The 21,431-nt window shown below is 33.5% G+C and overlaps 1 protein-coding gene across 6 annotated transcripts in view; it reads left to right on the top strand.

Moving 5' to 3' along the window:
* SYT14 (synaptotagmin 14) overlaps window positions 1-21,431 on the top strand; it is an 82,164-nt gene that overhangs the window by 41,201 nt on the left and 19,532 nt on the right. For all 6 annotated transcript variants that reach the window (XM_068676182.1, XM_068676184.1, XM_068676183.1 and 3 more), the window contains 2 exons: window positions 17,526-17,794; window positions 19,633-20,082. In XM_068676182.1, coding sequence (XP_068532283.1) covers window positions 17,526-17,794; window positions 19,633-20,082 — 719 coding nt within the window. The remainder of the gene's footprint in view (window positions 1-17,525; window positions 17,795-19,632; window positions 20,083-21,431) is intronic.

The raw sequence follows: 21,431 nt of genomic DNA, 5'->3' as shown, positions 1-21,431 counted from the left end.
GAAAATTCCTTTTCCTCCTAGATCAACTCTAAAAGGGGGTAAAAACCAACCAACCAACCAGACAAAAACACAATAACAACAAGGAAAAAAAAACTGCCTTCCAATGGAAAAGGACTTTTTCTAATGTATGCAAGTGAGCAAAGCAATCTCACAAATTAGGTTCCTTCTGCCAGCATTTTGAAGTCTTTGAAGAAATACCCTTTGCAGTGATGTGAAGGCTTTGAAGAAAGTCACCCTTAGCAATGTGATGTCTCTGAAGTGATGTAAATCATACATTAATAATTACAGGAAAGTTTCCATTTTATTTTAAACTTACCATTTTAATAAGTTGCTGGTCTGTTTGCATCTGGGATTCATGAAAGGACTAAGATCATTCATTAAGTGGGCAAAGATTACATGTATATTGTGGCTGAAATAATTCCTTGTGGCATTTTATTTGACACAGGTGTTCCATGTTAGTAAAATGATAGGTCATATAGACGCAAGAGGTAGTACTATATCAGCAAGAAAGATCACTTCTGCAATGAACCTAGCACTTCTGCTAATCTGAGAGCTCACGTTGAAAATTTGGCATTTCTTTTACTAAGATCTAAAGCTTCTGGGTATGGGCATTTTGTTTCCTGGTATTAAGGTAATATCTAGAGGGAACCAGTTTCTTTTCCCCTCAGTTAAAGATTAGTTATCATTAGGGCTGTTTCTTGTTTGTTTGTTTGTTGTTTGTTTGTTTTTAAATAATCCAGTCTTATCAAAAGAAGAACATGTTGGTTTTGTAATTTAACTCTTTGTTTTGTTGTCTGTTCAGAGTAGATATTTTTCCTTATGCACATATGTATTCATTTCATAGGTGTATGCTCTAACTATATCATAAGTATTCCCTTAGAATTATTCCATGACTATTTTGTTTGTGTAAAAGATGAACCATTTTTGTCTAGCAATTAGGATATAATTTATTCTTATTTTAAGGTGTTTTTATTAATTCTAACTTCCCTGATAGACTTTTTTTTTCATAGCCACTTTAATTGTACATATTATTTACTGGGACTTTAATGCATCTGACATGAAAATCATATGGTGGCAAAAATCTGTTTTCTTTTTTAGTTTTCCCCTTGTTGAGATAAGCTCTGTTGTTAAAGTAAGTGCTATTTACAACACTTGTAGATTTAGAATTACCCTAAATTTTAGGACTTGTCAGGTTATTCTCCGTGGTGGAAAAGGATGAGGATTTTATATTACACAGTGTGGAAGTCCCATCCTGTCTTGTCCCTGTCACTTCTTTTTTCCTCCAGTTACTTTTCTTCCACTTTATTTAGAACTAACCTGGAAATAAATCCTTAGCCAATATAACAGTCATGCTTCTGGTCATTTCAGCATTCTTGAAGGTTATCTGCTGTGATGGAATGAATCACGGTCTCACAGAAGCACATGGGAATACTCGAAGGCAAAATTATTTTATTACTGAAATTCTGATTCTGGTCCTTAGAGAGAAGCTAGCAGACATGCTTAGCTGGGTATAGGATTTCCAGTGTGGAATCACCTATGCCCAATTCAATTAAAGCTTGATCTTAAAATTTGTAAATAGGAAATCCTGCTGTGTTCACCTTCTGTGTCATTTAGTATTCTGCTACCATTTGTTTTTATGTATACGTTTGTACATTTTTAGAAATAATTATATATAATAATTATCCTCCTCTTTATTTGTAACCTTCACGCTCAGTCTAATTGAAAGTTCTAAATTTTGTCCTTAAAAATGTTTCTTAAAGGTGTTATCCTGATTTTCTATTTGTTTCAATTTTTAAAGCGGAGTTATGACATCCCTCTGCAAATATATCAATTTGTCAGATAAAGGTTAAAAATTAGATACATTTTATTCATGTTAAAGTCACACCCAGCTTATTTAAAGGCAGCTTTGACTTAGAGTTGCAAGCCTGAGGATATTGATTTGAATTATGCATGACTGTCTGGTATGCAGTTCCATTAGCCTGCTGGGTGGATAATGTAAACATGTTCAGAATTTTAAGTATCCTATATGAGCGGCAGGTTAAAAATAGAGCTGATAAGAGCATGTGTATTTGGAAAATCCAAATCTTGGAGAATAAAACTACAAAATGTGCGTCTCTTCAAGAAGCTGACTTCAGGTGTGGTTTTCTTTCCTTTGAAAATGCTCAGCCGAGGCAAATATCACTTACATATGTGACTCGAACAGGTGACACGGTTGCTGTTGTTTACTGCAAAGAGCTGATGTTTGTACCAGAAAACATGATGATAACTGAAAGGTCAGGCTAACCTTACATCTTTCCGGGAAAAAAAAAAAAAAAAAAAAAAAAGAGAGAGAGAGGGACAGCCTCTGTTCTTGTTTAAATTGCTCAACATTAGTACTAGTAATTAGACTCATTTCTTCTTATATTCAGGGAATCTTTTACTTGAATTTGCTCAAAATTTTGTGGCTTCCAGTATTTTGTGGTTCCTGTTTTTGTTACATCTACTTGGTTTTCCCTGTATTTCAGCAATCTGTAGTTTGGTAGTACATGGTAGTGACTTCTGTACCTTTATTTTGAAATCCTCAACACTAAAAACACTGTTTTAATAAATTTTCAAACAGCTAGTATATTTTAGATTTTTTTCAAGGTTCCTGTGAGTTTTAATAGAACAAAAGACAACTCTGAAATGAAAAACACAGTGCCATCTAACTTATATTTTATTAACATCTATTATACTTTGAAGTTTTTGTATTGTATTTGTGTTGTAAATGTGGCATCTGTGGCAATCTGAGTAGAAATAAAAAAAAAAATCTAGAAATATGTTGAAGTAATTTTAAAGTGATGGATACAAAAAAAGTCTATTTTTTATTAATTTACAACTACATTTTCAATATATATTTAAATATATTTTGCTTGAAATACTTCATACATGGCTATGTTAAATTCTGGTTGTAATGCCAGACTGGAACCATTCTTAGATCATAATGAGAATAATGATGTATTTTCCACAAACTTTAGAGTGCTTGTTTGCTTACTTCTTAGCTAATTTTCATGTGATTATTTCTATGCAAGTACATGTATTGCTGAAAAGCTCTTCTTGAAGAAGAAGTTGATTGTTCTGCCCTGAGATCTCTTCCTGTCACATTTAGAATCAGGTGTTGTTGGTCCACACAAAATTCAGTCAACAGGTGACTCTTGAGTAGATCTGGTAAAGTTTGAAAAGACAGTTTGAGTTGATGGTTATTTTCTGAGAAATGGAGAAATAACTCAGCTCTTAAGGGACTAATGCCTAATGTTCTCCATCTGAAAAACTCATCATCCTGTTTCATGATGGCTGTTATCAGAGCAAAATTCCTTTCCCTGGCAATGAGAGACACTGCTCTGAATCATCTGCTTTTATCTGGTGCTGTTTCCTACCTGTTGACCAGAGGGAAGAAAAAAAAAAAAAAAAAAAAGAAGAAAAAAAAAAGGCTTTAAAATAAGAACATCTTCAGGAATAAAAACTTTAGTTGTCTTTAGTGTTAAGGGCAATCTCATGGCCTCAAAGGTGCAGGAAATAGCAGTGGCTACTTCTTGAAATCTCTGAGATTTACTGAAGGAAGAGCTTAACCTTTTTTTACGAAGGATAGTAACTGTGTTAGTCTTGTTATTTCTTAAGAGTTGAACTATATTTACCTAAGGAGGAATGGATATCTCTTTTGTGATTTTGTGCACAATGCAGATAATCCAGGAGAGTATTATAAACAGACAAAATGATAAGCAGGAGTAGAGGTGAGTATGATGGCAGGAGTACCGAGCCATTGTGCAAATACCACTGCTGTTTCAGAAGCTTTTTTGTTTTGTTTTTAGAAGAGGTTCCAACATTAAACTAAAGATTTAATCATATTTTGATAATACAGATGACTTATCATCAATGGCAAAGTAGCAGTCAACTTTAAGTTCCTTTTCATTGTATTACTAGCTCTAAATTATTTTTAAAATAAATTTTTCAGGAAAATAATGTGATGTGTAATTATGGTTGTGTTCACAGTAAAAGCATTATGGGGTTGTTTTTCATTCCTAAATGAATGAAAACATGACATGAGAAAATTCAAAGTCAAATGTAAAATTTAAAAGGAATGAATCTTATGACGTCCAGCCAAACATGAGGCTAACCTACAGTGTTACTGTTTAAAAAAATGAAAATGTGCAGTATGTCTTTAGTATATATCTGTTTGTGGAAAACAAATGTATCAAAATGATACAGTTAATGCTAGTAGAAACAAGAGTAAGTGTCGGTGTCTTTTATACTTCAGTGTATCTAGCTCAGATATTATGCTTTGAAATCTGTGGATTTTAAAGCAAGGCTTAGTTTACTGATATAAACAAATCAGGTAAGTTTTTGTAGAGTATTTTGCTCTAATACTTAGAGAAGTTTAGATAACTGAGAAAAAAGGACAAGAGGAGCATTGTGCTTATCCCTTCTATGGCTCTCAAGTACTCATCTGCCTTTTTGGCACTTATATGTAGCCATTGTCTTACCATAAACGTAGTCAGAGCTGAGTGATGGTTCTGAATGTGTTTATATTGATTTCATATTACAATATTTTTTCCTTCTGGATATTCCCATTTATTTCTCATATATTCATTCAGATTATGTTAATGTCAGCACTTTTGTTTTGAATCCATTGTTAATATTGCTGTCTGAGTGGAGAGGATCTTTTGTTTTCAAGAACAGGTTGGAATAGGGAAATAAAATGGGAAAATCAGTTTACTAACTGCCCTCTTCTTCGCTGATTAGTACAAATTATTCCCAGCTTGTTGGAATGCAATTTACATTTGAAAATGCCCGTAATAAATTTGTATAAAGAGGCCTAACAATTTCTATTTAAGGGAGTTTTATTTACTCAAGTTTTTGCATAATCTCAGAGTTGAATACAATGTTTCTGCAACTCTTTTAGCAAATCTCAGCAAGCATTTCATATGTTTTACATCTTCAGTGGATCTATTGATCTAGAAACACTTAAACTCTGTCAACTGGAAATAGCAAACTCAGAAGTATTCTGTGTACTTCTGTTTTCATTTTATTGCTGTTTCAGAATTGATCAGACTAAATTGTTTGATGTCTGCATCTTTTTCATTTTGCTTTCCTTGTGACAGAAAAGAACCTGCTTGTTTCTTTCATTACAAGTGCTGTTTATGGTATAGCTCAATTCTGGTGAGGGGGGATACTTCCAAGAGGTTTGGTATTCATCCTGTATAGATGGCTCAGATTCCTACTGTGTCAGTTTTCTGGTGTTTGATAAGGCACACAAAGCAGTTGTGGGAGAAAGCATATCACTTGTATCCATGGTAACTCGAAAGATACTTTGGAACTCAAAGGGATTGAATAAGCCAGAGTAATAGGTCTCATTATAAGGGCAAAATACATAAAAGGTTCATGCATATGCTTTTAATTAGTTGCCAAAAATAGCTAGAATCAGAGATGATGCAATGGAACAATAATTCTTAGTGCTAGAAATGGGCAACATTTGGAATCTAAAGATATGCTCAACTGAAAGGCTTTTATCTTACCATCTTATGGGCATTCAGACCATGAATATCAATGGATATTCTATGGTTTCTTAATCATGCTTAGGACACGAGAGTGCACACTGATAAAAAGCCCGTGCATGTCTCCTATGACCACAAGTTTAGAAGTTCCATAGTGATGTTCATTCGCATGGCAGTGATGCAGCTTCTTATAAATAGCACATGCAAAGAAAAAGGATTCTGTAATATTTTACAAGTGCACTGCTGGAAAAATAAACACAATGAGTGCTTCTAGGTAGGAATAATAAAAGATAAATATTGAAAATGCAGATTAGTTTGAGATTGAAGTTCCAGTATATATATTCCACAATAAGTCACTTTAGTTTTAAAATAGGGAGGTAAGCATTGGGGGAAAAGTGTGAAAATGTAATATAAAACTTGAATAGATGCAGTAGAATTGAATTGTGGAGAACCAAAATAGAGCAATGTACGGGGTACAAGGTATAGGGTATTTAAATAACCATTTTAATAGAAATATTTTAATACAGTGAATAATTTTAAAGTTTTCTGTCTGAACAGCAGTGTTTGTAAGGAATCCATCTTGTATTGCAGTGCAATTCTCCACATTATTTCCTCTGTTGCTATAGAAACTAATTCTAGTGCAGCTGTGATCGCTTATCAAAATTCTAATGTTTCAATACCCATTTCTTATTTTGAGTTATTTAAATAGCCTTGTCTTACTTTGAATCAAACTGCACATTTCATCACTACCGAATTGTTGACTGGTCAAAATGTTAATGCAAAGTGATAGCAAATACTGTTTTTTTTTCCTCTTTCTGCCATCTAAGCTATCATACTTATTGTTCAAGTTTGAATAGTGAGCAAATTGAGGCTTTTTTACTTGATAAATTATAAAGGTCAATATTTGCTTTCTAACATTGGCATTTTGTTATGGATATTACTTCCTCAGTGTAATCTTAATTGTATTTAATATTTCATAAACCTTGAATTTTTCTCGTTTCTTATATGTGGCCTTGGGGTATGTGTGTATGTATATTTTTGTGTTTACATGTGTGTGTTTAACAACAGTTTTATATTACATGCAGAATTTAAAGGTTGGTTGGTTGGTTTTTACCTAAAACCAGTATGTTGACATGTTCATTTTATCAAAGTAAAAATGTCAGTGATGCTGAATTCTCTAAGACTTGTTAGCTGCAAGGTGTACTGCAGTAGAACAGCACCAGATAACAAAGTATTCCAAATCTCTTTCAGTTCTTGTTTTGCTTTAATTTTTGTTTTAATTTTTTTTATATCATGAAAGGTTACGCTGACAACGTATTTGTATTTAAATCAGAATACAGCAGTGTAATTAGTATATCCTATATATATAGAGAGAGAGATATAGATATACATATATATGTATGGAGCTATATGTTACTGTAAGTTATTAAATTACTGTATTATAGAAGTGGCTTTATAGAATTTGAGATGTCTATATTTGAGATGATCCCCATCCCTGATTACCTAGCATGGGACTATGTTTTTCCAATATATATTGTAGAATCAATAAATCATAGGTTGAAAAGGTCCTGTGGAAGTTATCTGGTCTGATCTGGAAGAGAGCTAACTTCAAAGTTAGAACAGGCTGCTCTGTGTCTTAGCCGATAGACCTTTTAAATCTTTCCAGGCATTGGATAACACAGTCTATGGGTAAACTCTTCTGGTCTATAAACAATCTAATTCCAAAGGTTTTTTTTTTCCTTACATTTAAGGAGAATTTTCTTTGTTGCATTGTGTATGTACATTAGTTGCATATACTGACTTTATATATAGTTTAATGAAGTAGTTCAAACTATGAGTGCTGAGATTTTAAAAAAGAAAAGAAAGGGGGAAAAAAAAAAAAGTGTTCTGATTGTGAACTCTGTTAAACATTATTCTGATGAGTACATGTATGTTTTCCGTTGTGATGTCAAGATCTAAAGACCATGTTGACACCAAATCCTGAGAACAGGTATAATGCTAATAGGTCTGGAGAAATATGTTGTATGCTTTCCGATGCTGTAGCAAATCTACTGAAATCTTCCAGTAATACTTTTCTAGATAATCACTCTCTTTCTAATGAGTGTACACTAATTTCATGTAGAGTGAAATAAATAATTTTCAATTTTTAAATTATCATACAAACATTTTGCAGCTGTAGCTGTCAGACTTTGATTGCTAATTAACTGCTGTGTATCACCTTTAAGTCTCTCATTCAACAAGCAGCATCAAACAGCAGTTTCAGGTATATACATTTTATTTTATTCTTTTAAGTAATGTAAGAAAGGTTTATGAGAAATTTTTGTTGGATATGCATGTTTTTACTCAGTGTCACAGCCCCTAATAAGCTTAATATTTTAAGTATAGAACTGTGCTCATGACAACACAATTTTTCAGTTAGTGTTTTGGGAAATTAAAAGGTTTGAGAATAATATGCTGCACTCTGATCCTTGTATGTTTAGTATTATTCTTTCATTGGGTGGATGACAGGAAAGAACAATTTGTCTCCAGCTGTTTGATAAGACCTTATGAGCCCTCTGTATGCAATATGCAGCTTGGCCACTGTTCTAAAACTCTCACAAGCTCACCCAAAGATCTTATGACTTCATGGTATGGTTGAATGAAAATATCTTCACTAGCCAGACATATATTCATCTAGTGCTGTCAGAATTCAGCAAATTGCCTGTTTTGTGAATTATATGGAAACATAGCAACAACTGAATTGTATATACAAGCCTAGTAAAGCAGCTTGTCTGTGACAGTGGGAAGTCTCAGAATCACCACAAAGAAGTGTAAGAACTCAGTTTTCAGTAATCATGTTCCGGTATACCCTGAGAAACTAGTTTGAGGCTTTGCTGGAGTGAGTAGAGGAGACTCATGTCCTCCCTGCTGCTTAATCCATGTCTTTTTTTTGTGTGTATTCTTAGTCCTTGTACTGGATGTGTGAAGGAAAGATACCTTAGTTTGAAAGCATACTCATTTTCTCTGACTTAACAATGTCTGTTTCTCCTTTCTTTTTCTGGGTGGTTGTGCACAGAAGTGGTATTTGTGCCATTATTTCTAAGCATACTTTCTGCAGTCATGAGCATATATAGACAATTCTCTGCTGTTGTTGACCTATTAGGGTCTCTTGCAAACTAAGATGGTCCTTAATTTTTCTGGCACATGGCTTCTAGCATCTTATTATTTGATAAAGCTATAGGATCTGTTTTAAAATAAATAAATAAATAACAAACAAACAACCGATTTTTCTAGAATTGGTTTTACAGTAATACTCCAATATACTGTAGGAAATACCATCTGTTTTTACTAAAGGATGTCATTGAGCCAGTGTCAAAAAAAGGAGGGAAAAAAGTGCCTGAATAGACAGAAGAAATTTAGGTCCTTTTGAATCTCACAATCTGAATTATTACTACTGTCTCTTTCCAATAAGTTAAAATATATATAAAATGCCTATTTGGAGAAGCCTATTACCTCTGCTGGAATGTAGCTGACTGTGTTCTCTAGGTTGTGTAGATTTTCACCTACAAATACAGATATTTCCACCCATCAGGTATCTCTAATTTCTCTTTTATGTCTTTGCTCTGTTGACATTCCTTTTTTCTCAGATCTGAACCACTTTTTTTTGCATGTCATATGTTGTTTTATTTTCCCCTTTCCTTCACCTTCCTTTTGCTGTCACTTTTTGCTTTATTATTTTAGGTGTTTGTAATTTTTTTTTGTTCCAGCTTGCATCTTTTCTGTTCTTTTTTTTTTTTTCCACTGTTTGCTCTTTTTTCTCATTTTCTTTACAGATCTACTAAATTTCTCTCCCTTTATTTCTCCTCATTCCTTTGTTGATTTACCAACAAGCTATCACTTTTTTTCCTAAATCATCATGCCTACCTTTTCTTTTTGCTTTTTTCTTCTTCTTACCTTTTCTCCCACACTATGTTGTAATTTTTTAATATTCTTTTCCTTATTTTTCAATGCAAAGCTGATAATGGAATGTTCTGTGGGGTTATCAAGTTAGTGGCTTGGAGGTTTACCTGGTAGTGGTAAACAATTCAGGTGTATTCTTAGACTAGTAATAATTTAGAAGGTTTGAAGTAAAAGTAAACAAATAAAACCCAGGAGAGATGGCTAGGGTACTAGACTTCGAAGACTTGGTTTCAATTCCACACTTCATTGAAAGCTTTCTGTGTGATTATGAGTACTTCAGAACTAGATTCACAACAATCTTTATTGCCTCTTGTTTAAATCTGTACTTCAGTTTTCCATCTGTGAAATGCCAAATGCATTAACTTCTCATAACTGGTGATACATACAAATATTGTGGTGAAGGAGTAGATGTCTAAATCGGCATCACGTAAATATCTTAAGTGGATGGACAGAAAATTTAACACATGTTCTTCTGAAATTGTTCATGTAGAATCATTGTAGTGCAGCACTGTGGTAGCGACTCACTCCAAGAGAGTATTATATCTCATAAAATTGCAATAAAAACAAGGCAAAGGAATTAAAGCCAGCTTTGTGTTTCTATTCTGGAAGCAGTTCTTGATGGAAAATATCTTTCCTGTTTCATTTTAACCAATCAAGGTAGCAATAAATAGAGAGCTAAAATAAATGGGAACTTTACATAATTTTTAGTAAAGAGTTACAAAATACAGCTACTGAGGTGAAGTTATTTTTTAAGAAACTGAAGTTGGAGTATTTTAAGCTGCAGGAAGAGTTCTCATTAAAGGTAGTACTTGCATCTTATTAGTACTTGCATCTTATTTAAGTTCAAAGTATGAAAAAATGGAATTTTGGTGATTCAGGAACAGATTTAAGTACAGTGTATACTGCTGCATGGATCTTATTTGTGTCATTAAGTAAAAAACTTACAACTTGAAGGTCATTGCTGTAATATTTGGAAAACTTTGCATTATTTTTTTTGTCAAATCAAAAATGAATGTGCCTGAAATAAACCAAAAATATTAAAATGTTCAAGAACATTATATATATAAAACATATTAATCTTGTTTACAAATCATATTTCTTTCCTTACTTGAGACCAAATACAATGAGAGGCAGAACAGTACAGGAATATTATCTGTGTGTTATAATATTTTACTGGGAGTTGATTTTGTATCTCATTGGGGTCTTTTTAACCTTTCCAGCAGCTCATCCTCCTACATGACTCCTGTATTGCAGGTATAGTGGTATTAAATGGGACTGGAACTTGAGCTGTAATTTGAAGTTGTAAATGTACGCAACTGAAGTATAGCAATGACAAGAAAAGTTTTTCTACAGTCCCCATCCAGCTGCTACAGTCCACAGATTGGTCAGAAATATGGGTTTTCAGGGTCTTGAAATTGTTTACAGTGGGTGGATTCTTCAGAGATTTTTAGCTGTTAAACTTGAAATTTTCTCTCATGCATCCTTAAATGCTGGAGAGAGATGAATTTGGATACTTTTTCAGAGATGATGAAAGGCATTTCCTTGTCACCAAGGCCCTCTTAAGATTTCAACGCCGGTTGTCAATCTCCTTCAGCAAGTAAGACTTACAGTGTATTTTAAAAGGAGGGGAAAAAAAGGGAAAACTTTATGATTTAATTTCTCTTTTTGAAAGTGGTGCTTTTACCAACAGTTGTGCTAATTAGGAAAAAAATAACAGCAATCAAATGTGCAAAGTAATAGCTATTAATGTAGGAAATTAGCCAACAGTGTGGTCTGAAAAGTAGTGTAAAAAGTTGACTCAAAGGTGAAACCAATATCTGAATTGAACAGAAAATAAGTTTTTAGGATGCTGAATGAACATGTTACAAATATTTTACCTAAGGAAACATAATTGTGAAAGTAAAGGCAAACAATTTTATAATTTCATTTCTTAAAGATCTCTGCTTCAAAAAAGTTTTACAGAGTTAGACCTAAGCTCACAAAAGTGGAGTTTTTAAAACCTCCTTTTAAAAGATAAAAAAAAAAAAATCTTTCAGAGAGAAGTTTTACTGACATTTGCATCAATAAAAGTAACATATTGAACCAATAGTTTATACAATATTTATATATATTTTGGACAGCTGTTCAGAAAGAACTAGGTTGAACTATTTTCTAGTCAAATTAATAAAAATACTGTATAAGTAATGTGAGAATGATACTTAAATTGTAAGGAAATGAATTCAAGAGATGCTAATATATAATTTTCACTGAAAGACGACCAAAATATTTGGGAAGGAAACAAAAGAATGTCTTTGACAGTTAGTTCACTATAATGTTTTAATAATGCATTTGTAGTCTAAATGTTCTAATTTAGGCTCATTTTGGAAAGAGAAAGCTTGGAGTGTTTCACCAGTGTAGCAGTGTTCCATATTCTTTATAACAGAATGAGTATTTCTTCTTGCCACTAGACAGGAAGAAAGGTCTTACATATCAAATAGTGGAAAGTGAAAAAAGTGCTTTTTTTTTTTTTTTTCAGCAACCAAAACCAAGTTGTAGTTCTGAAGGCTTGTGATGTAAACAAATTATAATAATAAATTTAGTATGCAAGAATCAATAGAGTCAATAGGTCTTAGACCTCTCTTGAGGAAGAAAATTGAAAGTAGCCTAAGAGCTTTTAAATCCTTAAACACTGTTTTAATTTCTATGTGTCTGGGATCAAGCTTGTAGTATATGTAAATTTTCTAAATATTAGGAAACAAAGGATTTTTTTTCCAAAAAGTTTTATGTGATTGCTTTCTTGTTTAATGGTGAATTGCTTAATGTCGACAGTATTTTTACTATGAATAAAAGTCTAAAATATGGCAAATGGAAGAAGAAAGCTGATAAGAATTTTTTCACTTGCCCATAATCACTTGGAACAAATCTTGTATTCCCCTTATTTCATTAAGCAAGACTTATGCCATAACTCTTTTGGAACAGAAATAACATAATGCTGAGGTAATTTGTTTTATCGTGAAATAATAAGTGTTTTTTTTCCTCACAAAGATGCATGTAAGATTTTCATTTTAAGGGAAGGAGAGCCCTGAGGTTTCATTCAATATTTAATGTTTATATTTTATACTCCTCGTAATGTGGGGTAATTCAGTCAACGTAATATTTTAGATGGTAGAAAAGTTCAAACATGAAAATTCCATTTGGACTGTCTGTGCTGTATATCAGAAATCTCTAAGGGTATTTAATCATTCAGAATAAGAAAGGTTTCTTTAATTTTTAAACAAGTATTTCATTTTATGTTTTATTTAAATTGTCTTAACATTTACATAGAACCCCTTGAAGGCTTGAAAACTTGAAATTTATGTTAGATTAAAAAAAATAATTTTGAAGTATGGTGTATGTGGAAACATGGGAGGAAAAGATACTGTTTGAGTATGAAGATATTCATGGTAATTACAAAATATGGCTTGCAAAATTATTAATTTATATAGTGATTATTTGTTTTGAAGTAACTGGAAACCAGATTCCCAAAGAGGTTTTCTGTTAATCCTGCCTCCCACAATAGCATGAATATTTAAAAGAGTAATATATCTGAGAAACTAAAAGTTGCAAAAGTGTAGTTAATTATTGCTTATGAGACATGGGAATTACAACCATGGGGATAACTTCTTTTTCTCTATGTTGAAATGGACATTAATGGAATTAGGAAATACGGGCTAAAGAAAGCTTGGTTTCTGATGCTGTTTCTGACAACCTCTGGGAAATTTAATTAAGGCAGCAAAGTCTAAACATTGTAACATGGAAAGGAACATCACCAGCTTCATGGTAAAATGTTGTACAGCCTAGTGTGCTCCACAAGGGACCAGGACAGAGAGGAGAAATTAAGAACACTGAGAGCAGAAATATCAAACAGTAACTGAAAACCTAAAAGAAAAACATTTTGTATAGAAAGTTCATATATCTTTAAATTGGAATTCCACATGGAAAAATGACTTTGAAAAAGTCCATGTATTTTCTCATAGTTATAAATTGTGTATTCTAGGAATACTCTAGTCTTACTCACAAATGTAATTGCTGAGTCAGATTTATTGACGGTCTCTTGAGGCTGATGGCAAGATATATATTATGTCCCCTCGGCTTTCAATCAATCCCATGTAAATTGATTTAGGAAAACAGATTAACCTTGGTTGTTTAACAAACAGTACTAAAAAGAAAGCATTTATTTACTTCTGACTTAAATGTGCTAATGATAGTTCATGTGCTCTAATTTCCGAGCATACCAGCAAAATGCTAATCTGACTTTGTCAGGTATTTTGCTTGTGATGTCTGCTTTCTTCAGCTGTTGAGCTAGTATTACACTGTTAAAATTATTTGAGTATTTTTCTAGCCCACTAAAGGAAGAAAATTTTAATTAAAGCAGTTAACACCTAAAATTTATTATGCAAATCTGTTTATCAAGAGCAATACACTATATTCTCAAGTTAGAGTTTACCCAATATTTGTTACTAAACAACTTTGTTTCATTCATGTTATGACAATATCCACTTATTTTGGGTGGAAAACTGGATGTTAGATCTTTATCTGTAAATTTATTTTTTCCTTTTTGTTCTTTCGTCCCTGTTCTTGCATTTCCTGTATAGGAGGAACCTCCTCAGGCTGTACAAGATTTGGTTTCTCTGTGATTAATCGTGTCTTCCGGATTTGGGATATATGTTGACTTGTTTTTCACACTGACTGATCCAAACTGTTGCGATAACTTAATATGCTGAAGTTTACTGGGGGAATTGGTAAAATATATTTTCTGTGTTGTTTGAGAGCAGAAAAATTTATGGTAAACTAGCACAGAAAAGATGCTCCAATTAATTCTGGATTTTCACTGTAACAATTTGCTTAAGTATAACTCTTCAGCAAGTCTTAGCCACATTCACAGGTCTTTGAAAGGCATTCTTTGTGTCACAGTACACAAGTATGCATAAATGTAATTGCATATAAGTTTACACTTTAAAGACACAAGGTATATTTACAGATCCCATATGTAAATAGACATTTCAGAACACGCTTTTTTTCCAGATCCAAACATTTTTATTTAATATAACCAGGGGTAGGCCAGCACGCATTAGCACTGTTTTCTTATTTTAAACTTTGATGCATATGCAGAGTGCTGTTGATTGATTATTTTAGTTACTACTTCTATGCAATTTTTAAGGAAAATACCTAGCATCAGACATTATTCAATGTTGCTGTATTTACTTCTGTCTGTGATACTGTTTATTTTTGATATCATCAATAATTATGTAATCATGTAGTTCAAATGACATCATAGTATTTTCAGAGAACTGTAACATGAAGTCATCATTTTAGCAAATCATTTACTGTGGGGAAGGGGAAGTTAATTTAAGATGAGATTTGTTCAGTTAAAAAGGTTATTTAAAAATGTCTTTTTATTTAGAGAAAACTTTTCTTCAAAAACAGTGTATGCATGTTGATAAAGATGTCCTTAGACTTTCAAACATGATATGGGGTATTTGTTTTAAGTGTTTACACGTTATTTTTGTTTGGTAACTAAACTTTCAGAAATAACTAGGTAAAACCTGTCCCAGTGTTCTGCTTTTCTGAGATTTTTAAATCACAGCTGGTTAATAAGAATTTTCTTTTCTTCACTTCTTCCCCACCTACATTAAAAATACGTTTTCTGTCATGCAGCCTGTGCAGTTTTCCCACAGGGAAATATAATGGAGTTCATCAAAGTGGAAAAAAGTGAGTCATAGAGCCTTTTATTTACTAATGTAAGACAATAATGGTGTTGTTAGTTACCCAGACACATTTTTGTGTCTTTAGATTGTGAAAAAGCTGGGGGTTAAAAAGGCTTTGCAGACTACAAGTAAAAAAGAATGACATTTAGTCGTAGTTGCATGATATTTACTCTATCTTTAAGGCTGTTATTGCCTTTGAGCAACTATGAGCAGAAATTTTGTTGCTCTAAGTTTAAATGCATACTTAATTATTTAAGTAGTGAAAAGATAGTCCTCTTTTGATGGTATAGAAAGTCAAATGATATTTATTTTTTTATTATGATTAAAATACCAGTTTAGAATCTAAAATGGTGCCTATCTAGTTTCACAGGCATGAGTTATCTGATGTCCAAGAAAAAGTGCTTTCACACATCTCTCAGTTTTCTGCAGTTTAGATCTTTCCCATTGTTCCTGCATGGTGATTTCAAGATTCTGATTGTTCACTTGAGAACTCGGTTTCACATGTAAGGCTCTATGTACATCTGCAGGACCAATGGCTGCAGTTGGAGTGTAGGATTCCCTGCCTGCTCTTTTTTCCTTGCCAGTCCCTATCTGGGACTGGCATTTTGGGAGTTAGTGGCACTGGGCTAGCTAACAGCAAAGGAGCTTTACCTGGGATTGCTCTGAATGGTAGGCTGCCTCTGATGGGTTTATAAGAGGAGAGAGGATTCCTGACTCCAGGATCACTTTCTAGGAGCACTTTGCATTGTTTTAATCACTCGTTTGCCTTAGCTACAACTCAGAGAATTTCCATTAGCAGCCCAGTGGTATAGAGAAGAGCCCTGCGTTCCCAAAAGAGATGAACTTTGAGGCCTGTATATATTGATGCTGTAGATATGCTCGATAATGAGCTGTGGTGTGCCTGTCCCTCCATTGCCCAACTTTGGCGATCACAATGGACCATGGCTCTCTTTTAGCCAATGTGTCTGGGTTTGCTTCCCATGAATGCTGAGACTTCTTGTTGCTTGAGAGTGATGTGTTACTGTTTTCAACTTTGTTCTATAAAGGGTAACTCTTGGCATAGTCTGTTTGTTCAAGTGATACATTGAAAAAACTTGTTGTTGCCTCTGAAGTAATTAAAAGGTTCATATACTTGGTGAGAAATTAGGACATAGGCAGGGCAATCCCTTATGCAAAAAAATTGATGGTGAAACTAAAATATACCACCTTTGTCATGTAGGAAGGAAAATAATTTTCTTTCTTAGCGGAATCTGAAATCAAAACTTGTTTCATACTAATGCTCATACTTTTGTTAACTTCCTTTTTTTTGATAGATTTTCCTTTGTGTGACAGCAGTATGTCTGAAATTTTTGTGTTTAAGTTATTCCTATATTTGTGAGGTGCATTGAAACCTTCATTAAAACCTCTATAGCTGACAGAAATGATATGTGAAACAGGTTTTACATGTCCTTAGAACTACTTTCATTTCAGCTAAAGAATACTTACTGTCTTTTCCCAACTCTGTGTAACACTGTGTGGTAAAACATGAGACCAAAAATTGAAATGTAATTGTTTGGAATTAACTTTCTGTATTCATAGCCATGCATTCTGGCTTTATTTTCTGAGGACATATATAACCACAGTTCCATCTATCAAATATCTAGTTTCATCTGTCTGTATGAAACAAAGATGTTAAGCATCCAGCATTCACCCCCAGGCACCCGGTTGCTCGTGGTACTTTTTCTGCTGTTTTTGGTGGCTGGACCCAGCGTCTACGTTCTTAGACACTGGGTATGTAACCTGTAGCCATTCTTAATAAGTAGAAAGGAATCTGTCTCTGAGATACTGCTTCTTTTATTAAATTCACAGGTGAGCAGAGTTCACTTGTGTGAAAAGGCTTGTGTCAGCATTTATTACTACTTATTTGTCCTCAGAGTTTAATTAACTATCTCCCTGGGTGAGCAACTACATGGGAGGTAATCAGAAGTTTGATATCATGGCTTTAGGGAGTGTATTTTGTTTGCTTAATTGGTCTACATTCCACCTGTGCAGAATGTGACTCAAGATACCCAAAGGTTTTTGCAAGGTAAGCATTACCAAAATTCAAACCTAGACTTCTTGTCATGTCATATTTGTGCTATATTTATTTATATATGGTTTACACAGTTCATTTTGACTATATATTTAATCCTTTGCTTTTTTCCACATCTTTCATCTGAGATCATTTGTTTCCATTTTGAATTCATATTTTTTGGCAGTATTTGTTAAGAACAATTTTTAATATTCTGTCCAGAATTGGACTTACTGTTTTCTACAGAACTTTGAACAGTAAATAATCAGAAAGTAAGTAAAGAATTTTCATTATTCTCAGCTAACTGCATTCAGAGGATGAGAAGAACACCTCCGCTAGATGAACTGCAGCCACCTCCATACCAGGATGATAGTGGTTCTCCTCATCTTTCATGTACGCCTTCTGAAGTTGGAGACAGTAAATGTGAATTTTCCCAGTGTAGCAACAGTCCAAGATGTTCATATAAGTGTCCAAGTGAGGGAAGCACAGGACACGAAATAGAAAGTTTTCATAACAAAGGATATGAAGAGGATGTACCAAGTGATAGCACAGCTGTCCTTAGTCCAGAGGTAAATGAACACAGTTGAATGTTCTGAAGTATCGTGCAATGCAACCTTTTGAGAGCTTTTTTCTAAAGACCAGTGTACAGAAATATGAACACCCATATTACAGCTCATTAAAATATATATATATTTGTAAGAAAATACTACAACTGGATTTCAGATTGTTCTTTTTAGTTACTGAGTTTTAATTTTCAAACAAGTTCCCAATAAGAGTGAATTATTTCTTGTGTTTCTTCCACATATTTTTCCTATGGATCTGTTGACACTTTACAAGTTGAACATCTCATAATATATCTTTAATGGTGGGAAAAAATTATAAAGTTTATTTATTTATTTATTTTTATTGATAGTATAATAGAGATTTGGTTCACTTAATTTTCCCTTTTTCCATTACAAACTATAATGATATCTATTTAGTATTACTACAAAGAATTCATCTTTTATTGACATTTCCTTGATATATCTTTAACAAACAATTACTGCACTGGTATGTAATGGGTACTGTTTTATTGACGCAATGTGCAGAAGAGCCTTTTTTTGGTACAGTTTGTCTTTTGTCTTTAACTGAAGTTTTGAAGTGCATATTAGGGAGAGGTCCTGATGTGCCAACAGCTGTTTCTGTCTTAGTAAACCCTGTGGTAAGTTGTTGCTTTCTGAGGTGTTGGTGCAACATCTGGAAGGCCCACCTGCTATATGAATGCAAGGTCCTCCAATACCTAGCTGTCTGCATGTGTCTGGCCCTCTGCTAGGACTGCAATCAGCACGAATTTCATTACTGAGAAAGGCATAGTGTGTACATATGATCCTCAAACAGTAACAAACTACAGGAGATCTAACCCTGGTTCTTCCCATTACACATCGTACCAGGCAATAGTGTAAGTGTACAATAAGAACACAGAATATTGTCAGCATATTTTTATAGACACTCAACTTGTAGAATGAAGTTGTCAGAGGAAGGAATTTCCATAGCTATGTAGCATCCAGTTTAAAATAAGAACATAACATTTTTAGATTGGAAAGGCTATATTGTAGTATCTACTTGTATAAGCAAGCATACTTTGATAGTATGAAAACACACAGGAAATATGTTTATTTTACCTATTTGGGATAACTTATGTAAATATTATGTTGAGCCCTTTTAAATACTGTTTCAGTATCATTATCAAACTAGCTGTTTTAAAAACATAGTGGGTGGATATTTTATTCAAAAATTGAAGTGATAATAAGCAGTTTTAAAATTGTTTACAGTGTGGTTTTAGGAATGATGCTGTTTATGGAAAGTTCAGAACAGACTCATTTGACACAGTTCTGGTAAAACTGCATCAATGAAACCATGGTAATTTTTGGCACATCTATAGAATCTTTGTTCACTGCAGCAAGAGCTGCATGTGCAAATAAGTATTGTAATTCCTGTATTCTTTGCTGGCATCTCACTGTGCTCTCAATCACCAGGCAGGTCTTAAAGCACTACAAAATGTTAACTTAAAATGTGTGTATACTCACACCAAAGTAAGGTAATTATATCTTGTAACATATGTGTATGCATTTTAACATGTGGGACAGAGAAGAAGAGATCATAAATACAGCCTAATTTAATCCAAGCTATGTCTGATTGGCTCCTGGCTTTTGGCAGTATTGGCCAGGTAAAATCTTTTGATTTTTTTTTTCTTGGCTGCTAGTCAGCCATCTCTTCAGGCTTACAGTGTTTAATTACTTTGTTTATGAAATGAACAAAAAGATCATAGTCCCTTCATTTTGCTTAGAGAAAGCTATATAGTTCCATGCTAGGCTTAATAATATAATGCAATAAATAAATAAATAAAAGCTTTTTTCTTCTTCTTCAGGATATGTCAGCTCGAGGATCATCTTCACAGCTTCCTAAACCTTTTGATCCTGAGCCAGTAGCTAAATATGGCACACTGGATGTGACTTTTGACTATGACTCACAGGAACAGAAGCTTTTGGTGACAGTGACAGCTGTCACAGATATTCCTACATACAGCAGGACAGGTGGAAGCTCATGGCAAGTACACCTAGTTCTTCTCCCTATAAAGAAACAGAGAGCAAAAACCAGCATCCAGCGGGGACCGTGCCCTGTCTTCACAGAGACATTCAAATTTAATCACGTTGAGTCTGAGATGATTGGGAATTATGCAGTTCGCTTTCGACTATACAGCGTACGTCGCATGAAAAAAGAGAGGATTGTGGGAGAAAAGATTTTTTACTTAACAAAATTGAATCTTCAAGGGAAGATGTCAGTGCCAGTGATATTGGAACCTTCTTACAGTCTGTCTGTGAGTATGAAATGAAGCAGAATAACAATGCAATGATATACATTGTCCTGAATTTTGTAAGAATGGTGTATATATTTATAGTCATCACATTCACTGGATTTTTTCAACAGTCATAGCACCGTATTAACACCAAGATGTTTTCCTTAAAGCTTCTGTAAATACATTCAATTTCCACCTGCAAAAGCTGCCTGTATTTTTCCTTTTAATTACTTAGAATTTCCAATTTATAAATAGGCACATAGTGGTGAATATATGCATGTATGTATACATGCATGCTACATATGTATGCATTTAATTGTATAATCCTTACCCTGCCACCCACAGCACTTCAATTAAAAAATAAGAAAGAAAAAAAGAAAAAAGCTATACTAGCCAGTGCCCTCCATCTGTTGCAATTAAATCTTGGTTGCAATAATTATTTTTTTTCATGAAGGAAAGATAGGAAAGAGCAATTCTGAGAGTGCAAAGACATTTTAATAACTTTAGTTTAGAATCTTGTAAATAATTGATTTCTGATTCAGTCTGAAGTGAAAAATAGTGTGAAAAGTAGTGCAAACTACTAGCAAGGGATTTTTTGATGGAAAAAAGCTTGACGGTCTGATGGACAATTTTTTGTCCCCCCAAAATAATTTATCGATACCATTTGAAATAAAGCAAAGCAACTGTAACTAGAGATAAACTTAGTTATCACTATCAAAAAACACTGGAGTTATCTGTGTCTGTATTATTCAGCTGTCCAATGGTGCGGGTGGCTACCAATAGTACAGCAGATTCCAGATAAAACTCTCTTTTTCCCATGGGATCTTTAGCTTGCATCTCCTGTCTTTCATGAGGTTGGTTTTCAGATTTATATTAATGATTCTAGCATTACTGTCTGGGCAGTGTATCTCCTTTTTGTTTTTGTAAATAATATGCTTTTGTCCAAAAAGAGAATGTTTGTAATGTTCTAGTCAAGGCTTCCTAGACAAGGAGGATTGGTTGCTTAAGATATGACTATTTTTTAGATAATAGAGTTCTTAGAGAAAGAGAATGTGGCTTAGCAAGGGAATCCTTCCCCCCCCCCTTTTTTTAAAAAAAAAAAAAAAAAAAAGATTTTTTTAGGTAGAAAAAAATGCAGTTAATTTGTTCTGCGTTTTCCAAAAAAAAAAGTGTATCAATTAAAATGTCATTTCTATCAAACTTGAGTATTGCAAAGGCATTCAAAATAAAATGCAATTGTATTTCACTATTAAAAATAAATTACAGAAAATCAGCAAAAACTGAGACTAAAGTGTGGATCTGATGGAGCATCAGCTGATGATGAAACAGCTTTTTTTTTTTTTTTTTGATTCCTTAAGAAGTATGAATCA

The sequence above is a fragment of the Anas acuta genome, chromosome 3 (genome assembly GCF_963932015.1).
Source record: "Anas acuta chromosome 3, bAnaAcu1.1, whole genome shotgun sequence".
Lineage (NCBI taxonomy): Eukaryota > Metazoa > Chordata > Aves > Anseriformes > Anatidae > Anas > Anas acuta.
This window is presented reverse-complemented; position numbering and strand designations above follow the sequence as displayed.